Source organism: Capricornis sumatraensis, unplaced genomic scaffold, assembly GCF_032405125.1.
Source record: "Capricornis sumatraensis isolate serow.1 unplaced genomic scaffold, serow.2 scaffold15, whole genome shotgun sequence".
In the NCBI taxonomy this organism is placed as follows: Eukaryota; Metazoa; Chordata; class Mammalia; order Artiodactyla; family Bovidae; genus Capricornis; species Capricornis sumatraensis.
In genome coordinates this window covers 3782965-3801728 of record NW_027184626.1, presented here as the reverse complement: position 1 = coordinate 3801728, position 18764 = coordinate 3782965, and the positions used below count along the sequence as shown (strand labels likewise).

Below are 18764 nucleotides of genomic sequence, written 5' to 3'. Positions count from 1 at the left end.
ATTTCAAAGCAGGGTAATCACCTTACATAAAAAGTATATCCAATAAGTGGTTAATATCTAAAATATACAAAGAATTCATACAACTCAAAATAAATTTAAAAATTGGATTTAAAAATGGGCAGAGGACGTGAACAGACATTTTTCCAAAGAAGACAAACAGATGGCCAACAGGCACATGAAAAGATGTTCAACATCATTAATTATCAGAGATGCGTAAATCAAAACCACAATGAGACATCACTTCACATCTGTAAGAATGGCTATTATCAAGAAGACAACAAATAAAAATTGTTGGTGAAAGTATGGAGGAAAGAAAGAGAACCTTCATGAACTGTTGGTGGAAATGTAAATTTGGTACCACTGTTATGTAAAACATATGGAGATTCCTCAGAAAGTTAAAAAATAACAGTACCATATAATTTAGCAATCCTATTCCTGGATATTTATACAAAGAAAACAAAAGCACTAATCCAAAAAGATCTATGCATCCCAAATGGTCACTGCAGCATCATTCACAGCAGCCAAGATAGGAAGCAATCTAAGTGCCTATCAGTAGATGAATGGATAAAGATATGGTGTGCATAATGGAACACTATTCAGCCATGAAAAAGAATGAAATCTTGTCATTTGTGATAAAACATGGATGGACCTGTTAGGCTAAGTAAAATAAGTCAGACAGAGAAAAATAAACACTGTATGATTTCACTTATATGTGGAATCTAAAAACAAAAAAATGAAGAAACATAATAAAACAGAAATAGAATTATAGATGCAGAGAGCAAACAGATATTTATTAGAAGGGCAGGGAGTAAGAGAAGAAAAGAAATAGAGGAGGGAGATAAAGAGATACAAACTTCAGGTTAAATAAAAGAGCCATATATATGAAATGTACAGTGTGGGGATTATAGTCAGTAGTTATATTTAATTAATATAATATCTTTATATGTTAACAAGTGGTAATTAGACTTACCATGCCGATCACTTTAAAATGCATAGAAATGTTGAACCACTATGTCGTGTAACATAAGCTAACATAGGGATGTAGTTCAAGTGGACTTCATAAGCAAATAAACAAACTGACAAAAAATGAGATCTGATTTGTGGTTTCCACCTGTGGGAAGTAGGGAGGAGGGGGAATTGAATGAAAGCAGGTAAATGGTACAAACCTCCAGTTATAAAATAAATAAGTACTAGTGATGTAGTGTACAATACGATTCATACTGCTGTCTGTTAATATAGGAAAGTGGTTAAGAGAGTAAATCCTAAGAGTTTTTAATCATAAGGAAATTTTTTTCTATTCCTTTATTTTTTATTTTTTAATTTTTATTTTTACTTTATTTTACTTTACAATACTGTATTGGTTTTGCCATACATTGACATGAATCCACCATGGGTGTACATGTGTTCCCAAACATTAGTTTTTGAATCTATATGAAATGTTGGATATTTAGCAACTTATTGTGATAATAATTTCATGATGTATGTAAGTCTAGTAATTATGCTGTATATATCTTAAAATTACACAGTGCTGTAGGTCAATCATATCTCAATAAAGCTGGAAAAAAAAAGAGTAGCATGAGCCTTGCCTTGAGGTTAATGTACCCAACCATTGGCAGCCACATAGCAATCTTCGTTTTAATCCCTAAAGATATTTAAAAGCAATTCCTAATATGAGGTGTCCAGATATTTAGCAATGGGAGCAGATCAGAGGTGACAACTTCAAAAGAGACTGTACTAATTCAAACTATGTGTCAGTTTTTACAACACCAGTGACACTACTTAAATGATACAAATTTTTTTAATGGAACATACTTTAACTATTCTGGATATCCAGTATACCAGATGGACCAGCAGCATTTTCTCTACATTTAATCTTATTTAAGAAAATAACTTTCATAATAAGACAGTAAGAGAAGAGAAGCCACAAACCTCAAGTACAGTTCTCACAGGAAGACGAGGTTAAAATAAGTGGTAGCAGTTCAAAAGCTTAAGCCATAGTACCTAAATTTGGCTGTGCCTTAGGATTATCTGAGAAACTTTTAAAAAACCCTCACACTCAGGATGCACCCTAGATCAATAAACTCATTTTAAAGCTCCTCATGACACCAACATCTAGCCAGAACCAGCAGACTAAACAGAAGGGGATGTTTCTACAAAAATCTTTTAAAAGTAAGTCCTTTCACCCAATCAGATTTACCTCCCCCAAAGACCTCCCTACTCAGCAAGTAAAGAATCTCCCTGCAATGCAGGTGTCACAGGAGACAAGGGTTTGATCCCTGGGTCAGGAAGATACCCTGAAGGAAATGGCAACCCACTCCAGTATTCTTGCCTGGAAAATCCCATGGACAGAGGAGCCTGGCAGGCTATAGTCCCAAGGGTAGCAAAAAATCTGGCATAACTGAGTGACTAAGCGCACATGCACACACACACACACACACACACGCACGCACACACACACGCACGCACACACACACATGTAAAAAAAGGCTAGATGTTGTCCATACTGAACTTTAATTAATACTTAGGACTTGCCAAAAACTTGAATCATGTTCACCCAAATTACATATCATTCTCTAAGTTTTTCAAACCCAGAGCTAAGGGGAAAAGTTTCCCAAAATGAGATTTTAAGTGCTCACAGAGGACTAGTCCCTGGAAAACCAGAAGAGCCATCACTCTGCGTTGAAACGTAAAGCGTTCTTGATAACCTTACCACTGCCAACAGATACTAGTCTCTGCCAACCAATGGAGAAAAGATATTTCCCATTCCTACCAGGGCAAATTCGGCTGTACTTCTCTTAGCTAGACCCCTTCTTTTCCAGGCACCACTGCCCTTCACCTGGTGGTGGACACTTTGGTTCTCTGACAGTGCAGCTATTTTAAAACTCTCAGGTGAATGAAAATCATCTGGAGGACCTATTATAACAAAGATCACTGAGCCCCTCTAGAGTTGCTGAGCCCATAAGTCTGGGACAGGGCCTTAAAACTTGAATATCTAACACAATACCAGGGGACACTCTCAGGCTGTCACCGAATGCCAAGTTCCTGTGCCTGAAGCACAGTGAGGCCAAACAAACCTAAACCCTGGAGTGTGGAGCAGAGAAAGGTTTACAGTAGGGCTGAGCAAGGAGAGGGGTGGTTTATGCTCCCAAAATCCCAAACTCCCTGAAGGGTTTCAGCAAAGCATTTTTTACAGGCCTGTCATAGGCAAGGGGCATCCCCAGGAATGTGATAACCTCATGTCTAATTTTGATTGGCTGATGTAGAGGTAATAGGGCAGTTAACATTATCAATCCTCAGGAGCCACAGGCCGGGGGGCTACAAGCTCCAGATCATCAAGTGGTTAATTTCTTCCATTTGGTGCTGGGTTTTAGCATCTGAAAACTCAGGAAATATGCATGAGATACTAGAGGGCAGCTACAGCTGAGGATACCAGGGACGGAATCTGCTCGAAGAAGGCCTGGTCGATTACTGCTTGGTTAATAGATGACCATACTTTGAGACCCACTCGAGGAAGGGCTGGTAGGTTACTGCTTGGTTACTAGATGACCATACTTTGAGAGCCACTCTTCTAGTGACTTGGAATGTTAAGTAATCGAATTCCTTTCCTTGTAGAGCCAACTATGGGGGGCAGGGAGTAAGTTTCGTCTTTGGTTGTGTTTCTTGTTCATTTAAATCAAAGCCTATTTGAGGGACTTCCCTGGTGCCCGAGTAGTTAAGAATCTGCCAGCCAATGCAGGGTACAAGGGTTCAATGTCTGGTCTGAGAAAATCCCACATGTCTTAGAGAAACTCAACCTGGCCGCCACAACTACTGAGCTAGCGCTTTAAAGCCTGAGACTTACAACTACTGAAATTACTGAGGTGCGCATCCCACCCCACAACTACTGAAGCCTGAGTGGCCTAGAGCCTGTGCTTCACCACAAGATAAACCACTGCAATACCTCAATGAGAAGCCCACCCAACACAATGAAGAGAAGCCTACTGCCCCCACCCATCCCCCGCCCTTGCTGCAACTAGGGAAAGCCACCGTGCAGCAAGCAAGACCCAGCACAGACAAAAATATACCTAAAAAAGAAAAAAGCCTATTTGAGACAGTGCTGCACTCAAGCAGGCCGGCAGACCTGTCTCTTGCTTCAACAGAGTTTGCACAGAACCGACCCACGTATTCCCCGTCCTCTAGCCTCCACCACCCTCCAACCTCTTTTCCAGGTGCAACCTTTGGAATCCACCACTCAGCTCTCCTCGGCCTTTGGGACTAGCCAACATCAGTTTTGAGCTTACTTTACTCCTGTTCCACCAGGAGCTCCCTGATTTGTCAGAATTATTCCACCGTGGTGGAGACTGCCGTTCACCGCCTGTTCATCACGCATCTGCGGGCACTTACCTCTTTCTGCGCTTCCACTGCAACCACAACAATGCGGCTCTGCACAAGCTAGGTCCACTGTTTTTTCCCCCATTGGCCCAGGAGAAGCCAAGAACGCCTAGAGTCTTCGGAAAACGCAAAACCAGTGTTGCGACTGCGCCCTCTTCTAGGATATGCAGAAGCTTCTCAAGAGAGTGGGGTAAAACCCAGGACGCTGTGAAGCCACCACTGTCATGGAGAAAAACCTGAACTGGGCCCTTCTGGATCTGTCTGCCCTGGTTCTCGCGAGCAGACTTGCGCCTCCGTGATTTCCTGGGGAGACCCGTCCTGGAGGAGCAGGTGAAACTCATATCAAGGCCTGTCTCCTCAGGCTCGCGGCCCCCCAGGCTGGGCTAGGTGAGTCTCTCTCTCAAAGGCTCACCCTCAAGCTCTACCAGGAGCCTCCAAAGCCCAGAGGCCTCTGAGGAGCCCCTCTGGCGTCAGGGCTTCTCCCTGAAGCCCCTTTTCGGAGCCACAAGGCAGCTGTTTAACCACTCTGGAGCCCTCTTTTCACGCCTTGAACCAAATGGAAACAGCAAAGCTTTTTGCAGTGGGGGGTGGGGCGGGGGGAAGCATGTTTGAAACTCAAACAGTATAATGAGAAATAAAGAATAGATATATGAATTAATGTCCTTTTTACATATTTATTGCTCTCACTGTATCTGCATGAAATAAGTTTGTCCCCCTATTGGACTGGTTCTCAAACTTTGCTGCTTTTGTTTGAATTACCTAAAGAGCTTAAAAACAAAACAAAACAAAACGAGTGTCTGCGTCCCAGCCCCAGAGATTTTGATTTAATAGGTCTAGGAGGAGCCTGGGCACAGAGAGCTAAGTAGAGTTCCCCAGGTGATTCTAATGTGCAGCAAATTTGTGAACTGCCTCTTGGCTTCAGTCCAGCTAGTGATCAGCTATTAAATCTAAGACACATGGGCTATTGCGTGAGCTCTATTGCTCTGTGTATTCCATTTTCTTCCTCCTGGAATATCTGTACCAGGGAAAAGGATGGACAGTTGTGTAACTTTGATGAAATGGACTGACATTTTCAATTAGCTTGAAGGCAGGGCGGGGGTAAATGCAATAATGCATATAGCCCTAGGTGAGTGGCTAGAAGCTTTTTCAATTGAGTCCACTCTACTGTTCATGCTAATGGTAACACTTCTCCTCTTAATGCAGCTGTAAACTTTATAAGCCCACAGGTAGAGCGCATCACAAAATATTCACCCCTCCCCATTGGCCCACTCTCAAGCTCCATTCCCTTCCCCAATACACCAAGGTACATCAGTGTGCTTGAGAGCAAAATAAACATATTGATCTTCAATTCCTCTCCTTTGCAGCTTCTCTCTTATCAGGAGATGTCAGCATTTAGTGCAAGGACAAATGCTTGCCTCTTGGGAAGTAATGCAGACCAAGCCTCCAAGAGACAAATGGCCTTTAGGGAGTGGGGGGAAATAGTCTTTTAAAAAGGTTGATGGCCTTTTCCAGTCATCTCATCTTAGAGATCAAATATCCAAGATAAAAATGGTTAAAAAGAAAAAGAAGAAGAAAGGAAAGAAAGAAAATATAACTTTCTTATTACATTATAATAAGGCAATTTTCCTTTAAATAAAACACCTTAAATTCTCTTTCCGAAATAAAATTTGCTATCCCATCTTTAGACTATCCCTCTTACTTCCTATATTATTCATGATGCTTAATTCCCCAAATAGCACATGGCTGAAAACAGAAGCTAACCTCTTGTTAAGCATGAACTAAATCTTTTCCTAGAGCCCACATTCAAGGTACAAATTGGGGTTGGCCAATACAAATATTTTATCTGAAATAAGTTGCAGTATTATGCCTCTTCAATATATTGTTAACACAATATAATTAATATAGTTACTATAATCAATATAGTTAATATAAGTGCAAGACATGGTATGATGCCACTTTGGTGATTTCCTTCATCCATGTAATTTTGAAATTTGACTGCATATATTTTTTTGTATTCTAATGAGCTTAATAATACCTTTCCAGGGATACAAAAATAAAATAAATCTGTAATATTCATGTGTGGTTTGCCCCTGGGGTGGATTATCATAATGGCGGGTGAGATATTTGAGCCTTTTCCCAAGTCATTAAAAAACCTCTGGCAAGCAGCCCCTGGTCCTCTCCAGGGGGTGGGAGGAAAGGATCTTTAATCATAATAATCCTGGGGGGAAAAATCTCGGAAATAAGACATCTGCTTCTGTGCCTGTTGTTTTGTAGAATAGCAACGATTGCTTTAGCAGCTTCCATTGCCATATGTGTACAATAAGTAAATGAACATAAAATTGAACGAACACATAAAAGAAGGATAAACCCACCCAGCTTAACAAATCCAGTCTCTCACCTGCTGTGCCCTGAAACATGAAAAAAAGAATCCCTGGATCATAAGGATTAATAAAATAACAGTCTCTGTTAACAATACTGACAGGCGGTACAGGATCATTTGTCTGATGTGGGGACTGACAGCTTAGCTGCTTAATTCTTAAGCCTGCCCTCTTTTATCACTTTTCTCCTAATTAGGCAATAAACATCACCTATACATTTGCCTTAGAAAAAATTAAAAGTTTGTAGTCCAGACATTTCATTTTGTTTTCTGTCCAGCTGGAAATGAAATGCATGACTGAATTTTCTTCATCATTCAGATAGTCAATGTGGAAAATATCAGCGCTGTGAATCTCAGTGCAGTAAGATCAGAAATTTTTATATTGGTCTTTCCAAACCACTAATAATTAACCAATACTTTGTATAATGCTAAAATCTTAGACTTTATCTGATATTTTAAAAGTTCTGAAAACATTAGCAATTTTTCATAATCACATTTCTCATGCCTCAAACCTAGGTATTATTGAAAGTCCTTAATAATTCTTGATGAATAAATGTTTGTGAATTCTCACTGCTGCAGCAAAGTCATACTACTGATAAAAGAAATTTTATTTTAGATTTAGTAGAACAGGACAGAAGTAGGAGATTTTTGTGTGCTAACAATGGTAATAATTAAATGTGTAAAAGAAGTTTCATATATTGTTGTTGGTCATTCTAAAATGTAATTAATACCCTCAGTTTCACAAGCATTTATCACAAAGAAAGCATATCATGTGTTTCCATTCAAAGTGCTACAAGCTCAGGCAATAAATTCAAGAAGACCCAGGTTCAAGTTAATGTTTACCACTTACTGTCTATGTGACCTTGGGCAAGTTATTTAACCAAGCTAGGCCTTTATTTCCTCCTTTATAAGATAATGCTCGCTTCCCTGGTGGTGCAGAGGTTAAAGCGTCTGCCTGCAATGTGGGAGACTGGGTTCGATCCCTGGGTTGGGAAGATCCCCTGGAGGAGGAAATGGCAACCCACTCCAGTATTCTTGCCTGGAGAATCCCATAGATAGAGGAGCCTGGCAGGCTACAGTCCATGGGGCCGCAAGAGTCGGACACGATTCAGCGACTAAACCACCACCACCACCACAGTTGCTGAGGAGAAGCTTCAGGGTTCTTGAGCCACCAGGAAGATAGTTGCGGTAAAGTGAAGTCGCTCAGTCGTGTCCGACTCTTTGCGACTCCATGGACCGTAGCCTACCAGGCTCCTCAGTCCACAGAATTTCCCAAGCAAGAGTACTGGAGTGGGTTGTCATTTCTCCAGGGGATCTTCCCAACCCAGGGATCAAACCCAGGTCTCCTGCATTGCCAGCAGGCGCTTTACCGTCTGAGCCACCAGGGAAGCCTCAGTTGCGGTACAAGGGAGTCTAAAATGATGTTGTACCTGGAGGGCTATTTGCAAGATGAAAGGTTACCAGGGCAGTTCTTACAGTAAAGGGGATGATCCAGCAGAGGGAGAAACTCAGGATCGGGAAACCCTCAGCCTAAACTGGAGTAGGGAGAGGGCTGTGATGAAGACTGCATGTGGAGACACTGCCATCGGCAGGAGCAAGGCCCTTCATCCCAGTGATAACGGGGAAGGAAGGGAGGGTGAGCCCACGGAAAGACATGAGCTCTGTTATGGTGGCCAAGAGGGGAGGGTTTTATATGAGTTGCTTCTGTTCTGTCAGTGTAATGTGAGGCTGGGTGGTCTACCACGGGCAGAGTGTGGAAGGCCAGTGGTTGGCGTGTGCGCCAGGACTTTGAAATGAGAGAAGAAGTAAATAGTAACAGTCATTTTGAGGAATTGGGACACCAACACAGGATTTCAGAGAAGTGACTAAGATGACCAGGCTGATTAGAGGGCCCATTTGAGATCTGTGTTTATGAATTTAGTGTGCAGGAAATTCCCTGGAGGTCCAGTGGTTAGGGCTCCAAGCTTTCACTGTGGAGGATGCAGGTTCAATCCCTGGTCAGAGCACTAAGATCCCACAAACCTAGTAGCACCGCTAAAAAAATTTAAAAATAGAGATCTGTCAGCATGCTTATGTATTTTTCTTCAGCAATATTTACCTATTTTTGGATTTTGTAAGAACTTTCTTTTTAAGATGATATATACCCTATCTCTTTATGATTAAATCCATTGAGGAAAAAATGTTACTTAATGTCAATGTGCATTCTATGATTAAAGAGAATATACACACAGAAAAAAATCTAGCTGTTTCGGTACAGGTGAGGATGTAGGAAATACTAAGTGTCAGATAATCTTTTTCTCAAATATATATGTATGTATTTTTTCAGAGACACTAAATGACTTAACAAAGAAAGACGAAGTATAAATTGCAAAGCTTTTACTGAAAATGTACTTTTTATAGCATTCATGATTTCACACCTGTGATTAACTAGCAATGATTTCAATACTTACAAACTCTTCTGCCTCTGAATTTGTGATAATGCATGAAACTAAGCTTATAACATTAAGAAAAAACAACAGCTCATCTAATCCATCTTTATATCCTTCATGACAGCAAGATGCACAATTGAGTTCTTTAAAAGGGCTAAAAGTGATTGACATAAATTCTGAGCTTATTTTTAAAGCTGTGTAAATGCAACATTTTTAAGACAACATTTAAAACAAAGGTCACACTTTATGAAAACAAAATTCTTAATTCAGGCTTTCTTCATTCTTAGTCATTTGGCATTCTGCTCCATTTAACATTTTATATTGCCCAACAAAGAGTGATTATCTTTCACTGTTTTTGGAGATGACTGAACAGATGACGGTGTTACGTGCCTACTACACAGGTGGGATCTTGCCTAAGATCAGTTTGCTTAAAGATATTATTTTGCTATATTTTTGTTGAATATTGGGGAGTACTTGTATGATTCAAGATTAAGTCTGTGCTATTTCTTTAAGAACTGAATGCTCTGGATATATATTTGATAATTAAGATTTTAGACAAATATTCACCAGCATTAGGTCTATTAAACTGAAATACACTGTGGGCCTCATATCAAATAATAAATACATGAAGTAAACATTAAGTATCTTAAAAGAAAGACCACATGATCCTTCTTCTGTAAAAAAAACATTATTTGTTTGAAAGTATGACCTTTCCCTCAACTATTACTTCCTGAATATGAAAAAGAGATAAAATGGGTTGAAGTAAAAACTCCAGCGTTACACTCCACAACCCTGAATGTAACTGGTGAGATCTTGGTTTTGACAATGACTTCTCCATGCCACCCTGTAGAGAAAGATGAAACAAATGGTAATAAGGTTGAAACATAGCTTCACTGTATTACCTATATTTCAAGTCCTTTGGGAAAACAACATAGTTTATCAATACATGAAATAAAAGCTACAGACAGATCCAAGTATTGCTATTTATTACCTGGAGATATGTATACCAAGGACTTCACATCTCCCCCAAACCTTCGCTGGGGCACAGAACATCTGAGTACAAATGTTGAGTCCTGTGTAGTTCACAGCACAAATGCAAAGTGCATTCCATATTTACTTAATGACAAAAATAATGTCAAGATATGACAAGGAATTAGTATAAGGTGGAGAATCTTAAAACCTCTAGAAATTCCCAAAAATAAATTGAGGAGTAAAAGAATAAGATTTTGAATCCGTTAAAGTAGATTGTTTCTATGTTATACACCATTTAGCATGAATCCAAAGCTGCAATTTTCAGTTCTCAGTACCATACTTTGCTCTTTGGAAATATTCTCTCACCTCTTTCATAACAATAGGATAAAACAGCTCTCTCCTTTAATACTTAACACATACCACACTCTGTAATGGGAACTAACATAGTGTTGTACATCCATTATATTTCAAACACAAACAAACAAAGCAATAAAGTCCTAGAAAAAGAGGTCAAATTTGTGGTTAGGTAGAGTGAGGGAAGGGGAATTGGATGAAGGCAGTCAAAGGTACTACAAACTTCCAGTTATAAGATAAATAAATACTAGGGATATAATGTGCAGCATGGGGCTTCCCTGGTGGCTCAGCAGTAAAGAATTTGCCTGCAATGCAGGAGATACAAATTCAGTCCCTGGGTTAGGAAGATCTCCTGGAGGAGGGAAGGGCAACCTGCCTCAGTATTCTTGCCTGGAATAATCCCATGGACAGAGGAACCTGGCAGGTAACAGTTTATTGATCACAAAAGTCAGACAGGACTTAGTGACTAAAGAGCAAAAACAAATATAAAGCATGATAAATATAATTAACACTGCTATATTTTATATATGAAAAGTGTTAAAAAGAGTAAATCCTAAGAATTTTCACCACACACAAAATTTTTTTTATTTCTTTAATTTTGTATCCATGTGAGATAATGGATGTTCACTAAATTTATTGTGATACTGTTTCCTGATGTAAGTCAAATCATTATGCTATACACCTTGAACTTACATAGTGCTTTATGTCAATTACATCTCAATAAACTGAAAGGGGAAAAAAAAACCACATACCATGCTCTAATGCCTTGTGGATCACTGACAACCCTCTTGGCACATGCTACAGCTTGAGTGATGTCATCTTGCAGCAAAGCTGAAAAAGAGGTGGTGAGAAGTGAAAATACCATTCATAGAAATGTTAAGTTTAGGCTCAGTCAGCTTTATTCTGTTAGGCTGAGGAAAGAACAACTAAAATAATTTTTAAGGGTCTGTTTATCTGTTGATGTTGGGGGAAACTCTTCATTCCATCCCATTTGGCATCTGTTTCTCATTTACCAAAGTCATTGGAAGCTCTGGAATTATTAATTAGCATGATAGAAGGTTTTCTTTTTACTGGGAACTATTGGAAAAAAAAAAAAAGACAAACAAGCAGAAACTGGTCTAGCAGGTTTTTGCTCAGCAATTCAACGCTGGAAATTGATTCTAAAGAAATAATAAGAGATGTACTGAAAGACATGTATACAAACTGTTTCATAGCAATTAATAGAGGGCATAAATGGAACTAGCCTAAATGTTTAACAGTAAGAGTTAGGTTGATACATTATAGAGCATTTATATTGTGAAAATCTATTCATTTTTAAAAAACAATAAGGATTGGTATTTGTTGACAAAAATAATTTTGTGTAATAAAGACAAAATTGTAAAGCAGTGACTATAGTACAATTTCACTTTTGTTATGTGGGTACAAATGTGTATAATATAGCTTTACGTTCATGTCCGGGATTGTTGTGTATTCCAAAAGAACATGTGGATACCAAAATTTCTCTATGGTCATACATGTCTGGGTAGTAAGAATTTTTATTCAATGACAACAGGTTATTCCATAATACAACATTTTTTAAATAAATTAACTGGATACAAAAGTATATTCTTAGACTCATCTTCACTATTAGGATTTGTAATATTTAAAAATTTAGCAGTATCAATTTTGCTATATTTCTCCAATATTTCAGGCACTAAAGATTCTACATGCTTTGGGAGGTTCAAAAAAAATGTAGGGGATATATGTGTACCAATGGCTGATTCACACTGAGGTTTGACAAAAAAGAACAAAATTCTGTAAAGCAATTATCCTTCAATTAAAAAATAAATAAATTAAAAAAAAATTTTTTTTAAAGATTCCACATGCTTTCTCTATTTTAAAAGGAAATCAATAGAATACTTGTTTCACCTCAATTAAGCAAATTTAGAAATTAACTTGTTAGAATGACAATTTTTATATAGGAGCTGTGTTTTTGGAGATTCGTTCTAAAGAATTTATAAATGAAATGTCATAATGTTTCTAATTCACCTTAAAATCACTCAGCAAAAAGAAGTTTATATACATATATATATATATATATATATATATATATACACATAAGTAAATATGCCAAAATGTTAACAACTGTTAAAGTACGTGATGAGCATATTGATGCTTATTATAGTAATGTTTCTAATTGTCCATATATTTAAAATATTTTATCGTAAAAAGTAAAAACAATTTTTAAAAAATACCACGTATATTCCTCCACTTTGATTAACTAGTAATTCTTTTGTTTTCCAATAAAGGAGGGTAGATTTTTAAAAACAGACCACCCAACAAAATTATCGCTAATCCTCCCCAAACAAGGAAAGTAGAAGGAATGGCATTGTTTTCCAAAGTATCAATATGTCCAGTTATGATAAAGTGATAGGTCATTCCAGCAACTCCTGTATGTTAGCAAACAGCAAACTTTTATGATTAGAAACTTAAGAAATTAGGAGGAGGAGAATAGAGTTTCTAGATATTAAAATGGAGTTTTTATAGGTCCCTGATGAACCCTTCAAGATTTTTTTATTTCTATTGAATCTTGACCTATAGGATTGTTCCAATTTTCCCATAAGATGTTTATGGAAAAACCTGAACGAACTTTTTGGATAACTCAATAGGCATAACCAGGTGAGTCCTGTGCCATCACTCCACATTATCTTGTCTTACCGCTGCAGGGTATATGACAGGCATTAACTGCTCCTGGGGTTTTGCCATCATTACACCACCACTGGCTATTGATTTGAAATATCCCATAATCAGTGCTTCTGTCTCCACTATTGTAGTTTGTAGCTTGTGTGTTATAACTGCTTTCCCATCTGGCCAAACACATCCCTGAAAAAAACATATTTTGAGTAATAAAGAGTGAATCATGTGACTTACAGTTCATAGCATAATCAGTTCTACTTAACTAGTTCTATTTTACTAACGACTTACTTTACAAGTATAAAGATGCATTTTACTTGTAAAGTGTTTTAACACTTTGGTGTTAAAGGTCCCTTCAGAAAATTCTTTTATTAGCAAATGATTTGGTAATACGAATGAAAAAGATAACATATTTTTAAAAATATCTTCCATTGCTATTACACTTTCCTTACTACTAACACCCAGGTAGGATTAAGCCTAGAACAGAAAAATCAACAGAGTTGTTGAGTGGGTTTGGTCATTAGCAGCAGATGCATATGTTAATGGAAAATGCTTTTTATCAGAAAAAAATAAGGATTTTCTGGGAGAAAGAAAATTTATGATACCGAAGGCGAATTTGGGTATCAAATTATAATGCAGGCAAGAATCATAGAATAGGAAAGGCTGGGTCATCCATCCATCCATCTAGCAATTGGCTAACTCATTCAAAAATATTTATGGAGGAGAAATGTCTGAATTCAGTACGAAAACTACAGTGATGACATTGACAAATATGGACTAAAATACAAAGGAAATTTTCCTTATGGCACATCTTAAATTCTGTGGAAGAAAATGAAAAATAATTAATGAACTAGAGTCAGAATAATAAAATGTCATTTCATGCTGCATTTCAGGGATCCTTATATAGATATTGATTGAGGGGAGATAGTTCTACTGTCCCTGTTTTAAGAGTTCAATGGAATTTTTAAAAAACCTTGATGTTAAAAGTGCAACATCATGTTAGGGGGATTAAAAATGAGAAAAATACTGCCTTATTCAGAACCCAAGATCCAAATTAGAAATGGCTAGAGTCAAACAACAAGGGCTTGACAGACATGTTCCAGGTGCTAAAATGTATCTTATAGTCAGTCTACATGCGCCAGTTGTCAAATTTAGTAGCACTAGAGGAGTACATGGGAACCTTGCATGCTTAGAATGATGTAGAATTTGACCCACCATGCCTCATTCCTTCACCTGGTACATCTGATTCTAAAAGAACAAGTGGATACTTTTAACCATTGTAAGTGTATAAGCTTTTGAACTGTGGTGTTGGAGAAGACTCTTGAGAGTCCCTTGGAGTGCAAGGAGATCCAACCAGTCCATCCTAAAGGAGATCAGTCCTGGGTGTTCTTTGGAAGGACTGATGCTGAAGCTGAAACTCCAATCTTTTGGCCACCTGATGTGAAGAGTTGGCTCATTGGAAAAGACCCTGATGCTGGGAAAGATTGAAGGCAGGAGGAGAAGGGGACGACAGAGGATGAGATGCTTGGATGGCATCACCAACTCAGTGGACATGGGTTTGGGTGGACTCCGGAAGTTGGTGATGGACAGGGAGGCCTGGTGTGCTGTGGTTCATGAGGTCGCAGAGTCGGACACGACTGAGCGACTGAACTGAACTGAACTGAAGTGTGTAAACCCTCCAAGAAAGAAAAAAACATTCACTCAAAGACCCTTTCTTTTGGTTCATCCTCTATTAGTATCTGTTCTACACCTAGCTAACTATTTGAAAGGATGAAAAAGAGTTAACTTACAGTTTGCCAGGCTGATTCCCCTAAAGCCATCCATTCCAAATCTTTTCAGAGTTCTGGCAAGCTCACATCTCTCAAAGACCTTGCCTTGGACAGCGACCGAAAGGAGGAGAAGCCCCAGAATAAGCAGAGCCTTCATGTTGACTGAGAAGCCAGACCTCCAGGCTGACCAGGGGAGCTGGCCCTGCTTTTTAACATCTTTTCACTTCCTTCTTATGCGACTGGTTTGGGAGCTCCACCCTCTGAGACGTGGAAAACAGGAAATGTTGATTGGTTCACTAACTTTAAATTTTTCTTTCTTATGTTTGAAGAGGGACATTCTGACGTCCTAAGAATTAATCTGCAAGAAAATAGTGAAATGACATTACTTAAAGACATTGCTCAGGACTAATTGGGATTAGCACTATTGCCAAAAGCGGAACTTTTTCCTATTTTATTATGAATTTGAGCAAGTATAAAAAAAACCTGAATGAACATTTGACTCAACTGAAAATGAATTCCAATCTTTCATTACATTTTTCTTCATTAAGTTGCTTTATGTGCCTTCTGTATGTTGCCTTCATCTTTTTCCTTTAAGATTATTTTATATACACTTTCCACAAAAGAACATTGCCTGTTGTTCAGATAGGTATATAGTACAACACTATGTTGTTCGGCCAAATTCCATTCCTAACTTCTTGGTTACTCTTGTAAATTCTTAATTTATAAATCAATGTTTCGCTATTAGAAGTAAGCCTCGTGCAAATAACATTCTTAACTCCATGAACTGTGAACTTCCAGATGTTCAAGCTGGTTTTAGAAAAGGCAGAGGAACCAGAGATCAAATTGCCAACATCCACTGGATCATGGAAAAAGCAAGAGAGTTCCAGAAAAACATCTAGTTCTGCTTTATTGACTATGCCAAAGCCTTTGACTGTGTGGATCACAACAAACTGTGGAGAATTCTTCAAGAGATGGGCATACCAGACCACCTAACCTGCCTCTTGAGAAACCTGTGTGCAGGTCAGGAAGCAACAGTTAGAACTGGACAGGGAACAACAGACTGGCTCCAAATAGGAAAAGGAGTACGTCAAGGCTGTATATTGTCACCCTGCTTATTTAACTTATATGCAGAGCACATCATGAGAAACGCTGGGCTGGAGGAAGCACAAGCTGGAATCAAGATTGCCGGGAGAAATATCAATAACCTCAGATATGCAGATAACACCACCCTTATGGCAGAAAGTGAAGAGGAACGAAAAAGCCTCTTGATGTAAGTAAAAGAGGAGAGTGAAAAAGTTGGCTTAAAGTTCAACATTCAGAAAATGAAGATCATGGCATCCAGTCCCATCACTTCACGGCAAATGGATGGGGAAACAGTGGAAACAGTGTCAGAATTTATTTTTGGGGCTCCAAAATCACTGCAGATGGTGACTGCAGCCATGAAATTAAAAGATGCTTACTCCTTGGAAGAAAAGTTATGACCAACCAACATAGCATATTCAAAAGCAGAGACATTACTTTGCCAACAAAAGTCCATCTAGTCAAGGCTATGGTTTTTCCAGTGGTCATGTATGGATGTGAGAGTTGGACTGTGAAGAAAGCTGAGCACTGAAGAATTGATGCTTTTGAACTGTGGTGTTGGAGAAGACTTTTGAGAGTCCCTTGGACTGCAAGGAGATCCAACCAGTTCACTCTAAAGGAGATCAGCCCTGGGTGTTCTTTGGAAGGAATGATGCTAAAGCTGAAACTCCAGTACTTTGGCCACCTCATGAGAAGAGTTGACTCACTGGAAAAGACTCTGATGCTGGGAGGGATTGGGAGCAGGAGGAGAAGGGGACGACAGAGGATGAGATGGCTGGATGGCATCACTGACTCGATGGACATGAGTTTGAGTGAACTCTGGGAGTTGGTGATGGACAAGGAGCCCTGGAGTGCGATTCATGGTGTCGCGAAGAGTCGGACATGACTGAGCAACTGAATTGAACTGAACTGAATTCCTTTCTGACAAAGCCTTACTTCACGTTTTCATGTTAGAGCATAAAGAGTCATTGTAAAGCAAGGGAATTTTACAGCAAAAAACCCCCCAAAAAACAGAATATGCCACCCCAAGAATCTTCCCCTTTGACACAAGAAAAATTTTGAGCTGAAGGCAATGCAGAAGAAGAAGATCCAAGAAAAGTTCTCTGTTCTCCCCCCTATTTTCCTGAAAGCAGCACATAAATGTGTGCAAGAATTAATCATCAACATCCCTAGACACATATTAGGCCCAAGTCAGGACTAGAGAACTCTGGAAAACAACCTATACTGACTAGCTATTATTTTCCATTAGTTTCTGATGTATTTATTGTACCACTATTTGCTGCCCTTGGAAGCCCAGTACTCTTTGCCTCTGTCTTGTAGTTCCCCTAAAAATATATTGTTCTTTGGTTAAGATGATCTGTAAGTCCAAGTCCTAGACACCTCTTTGAGTTACTCACCACTTTCATTTCTCATAAGTATATATGAGATGTACATGTTAATATACTCATTTCCTTTTCTCTTGTTAAGCTGTCTTTTTGTTACAGAGTCCCAGCCAAAAACCTAAAATAGTGAAAGGAAACAAACATTTCCCCCTGTACAGTTTCTGGTGAGGAGGATGGGACCGTGAAAGGCTAGAACACTCCATTCTCCCTGGTGACTGCAATTGAAATATGGGATAACAGACAGCAGACCAGCAGAAGGTACAGATTCTTACCATGTCAGTCTCCCAGCTCTTTCTCTGTAGTGCACAGACAAGAGAGGAGGATAAAACTTTCTCCTTTTCCCTTCCTTTCCAAATTCACAGTGGCAGAAGAAAAACATTTGTGAAAACAGACCTTGAATTGTGATTCTCGTGAATCTGTTTTTGTTATTCAGCCCCTATGGTTACTGACTCTTAGCCTCGCAGGAAGAGTTACGTTTTCCTTTGTCGTCTGTCATAAGGACGAAAAACCATAAGATGAGAATCTCCATTTGTTTTGTTTTCTCTTCTGAGAACTTGGCTTTGTCACCAGTGAGAATACTCCCTTTGTGGGGTTGGCGGGGTGCAGGTTGTCAGGCTTGCATCAGCAGTTAGCCAGCCAGCCAGCTAGCAGCCGAAGACATGAAGGGGACAGGCAATATTCTCTTTGTCCAACCATGCTGGCTGTCAGGGAAATTTGTCTTAATGAAGTGTCTCAGGTCATAAGAGGCCTTTAGGGCCTCTACCTTTGCTGCCTGGTTTGTGAAGGAAAAATTCTCCTCTCAGTATCACCTTTCTGGTAGCATAGGTTAGGAGGTCAGTTATGTAAGGTGTCCCACTTTGCAGGACATAGAGCTTTCTTTGTCACCTGAGACAAGGAAGGTCTTTGTTTCTTAGGCTTTCTCTGGAGTGGCTCTGCATCTTGAGAGGCCTACGTTTCTTAAGGGACAGCTCTTGCGTCCTAATAGTATAAGCTCTAATATTGGTTTTAAGCTCTTGTAAGCCCTAATATTGGTTTTAAGCCATGAAAAAGGCTCACTGGCTCAGACTCACAGTTGGAATAGATCTATTGAAGACTTGAACTTTTACACCTAAAAGGACTTTTAAGATAGCTCTCATCTTAAACAAGTGTCCTACAGGTACCAATGGGAAGATCAAATTGAGAAAAAAAAAAAAAAGGAAAGAAAGAGAGAAAAGATAGAAATAGATACAGAAGGTACAGGGTTTTCCTGATGGCTCAATGGTAAAAAATCTGCCTGCCAATGAGGGGGACCCTGGGTCAGGAAGATCCCTTAGAGAAGGAAATGGCTACTCACTCCAGTATTTATGCCTGGAAAATC

The 18764-nt window shown here is 39.0% G+C and overlaps 1 protein-coding gene across 3 annotated transcripts in view; it reads right to left on the bottom strand.

Moving 5' to 3' along the window:
- Positions 1 to 9118: 9118 nt before the first annotated feature.
- Positions 9119 to 18764, bottom strand: part of LOC138072388 (lysozyme C, kidney isozyme-like) — a 55455-nt gene continuing 45809 nt past the window's right edge. For all 3 annotated transcript variants that reach the window (XM_068963476.1, XM_068963477.1, XM_068963478.1), the window contains 4 exons: positions 14967 to 15303; positions 13201 to 13365; positions 11256 to 11334; positions 9119 to 10021 (listed from right to left, as the gene is read on the bottom strand). In XM_068963476.1, coding sequence (XP_068819577.1) covers positions 9955 to 10021; positions 11256 to 11334; positions 13201 to 13365; positions 14967 to 15102 — 447 coding nt within the window. In that variant the 5' untranslated portion in view covers positions 15103 to 15303 and the 3' untranslated portion in view covers positions 9119 to 9954. The remainder of the gene's footprint in view (positions 10022 to 11255; positions 11335 to 13200; positions 13366 to 14966; positions 15304 to 18764) is intronic.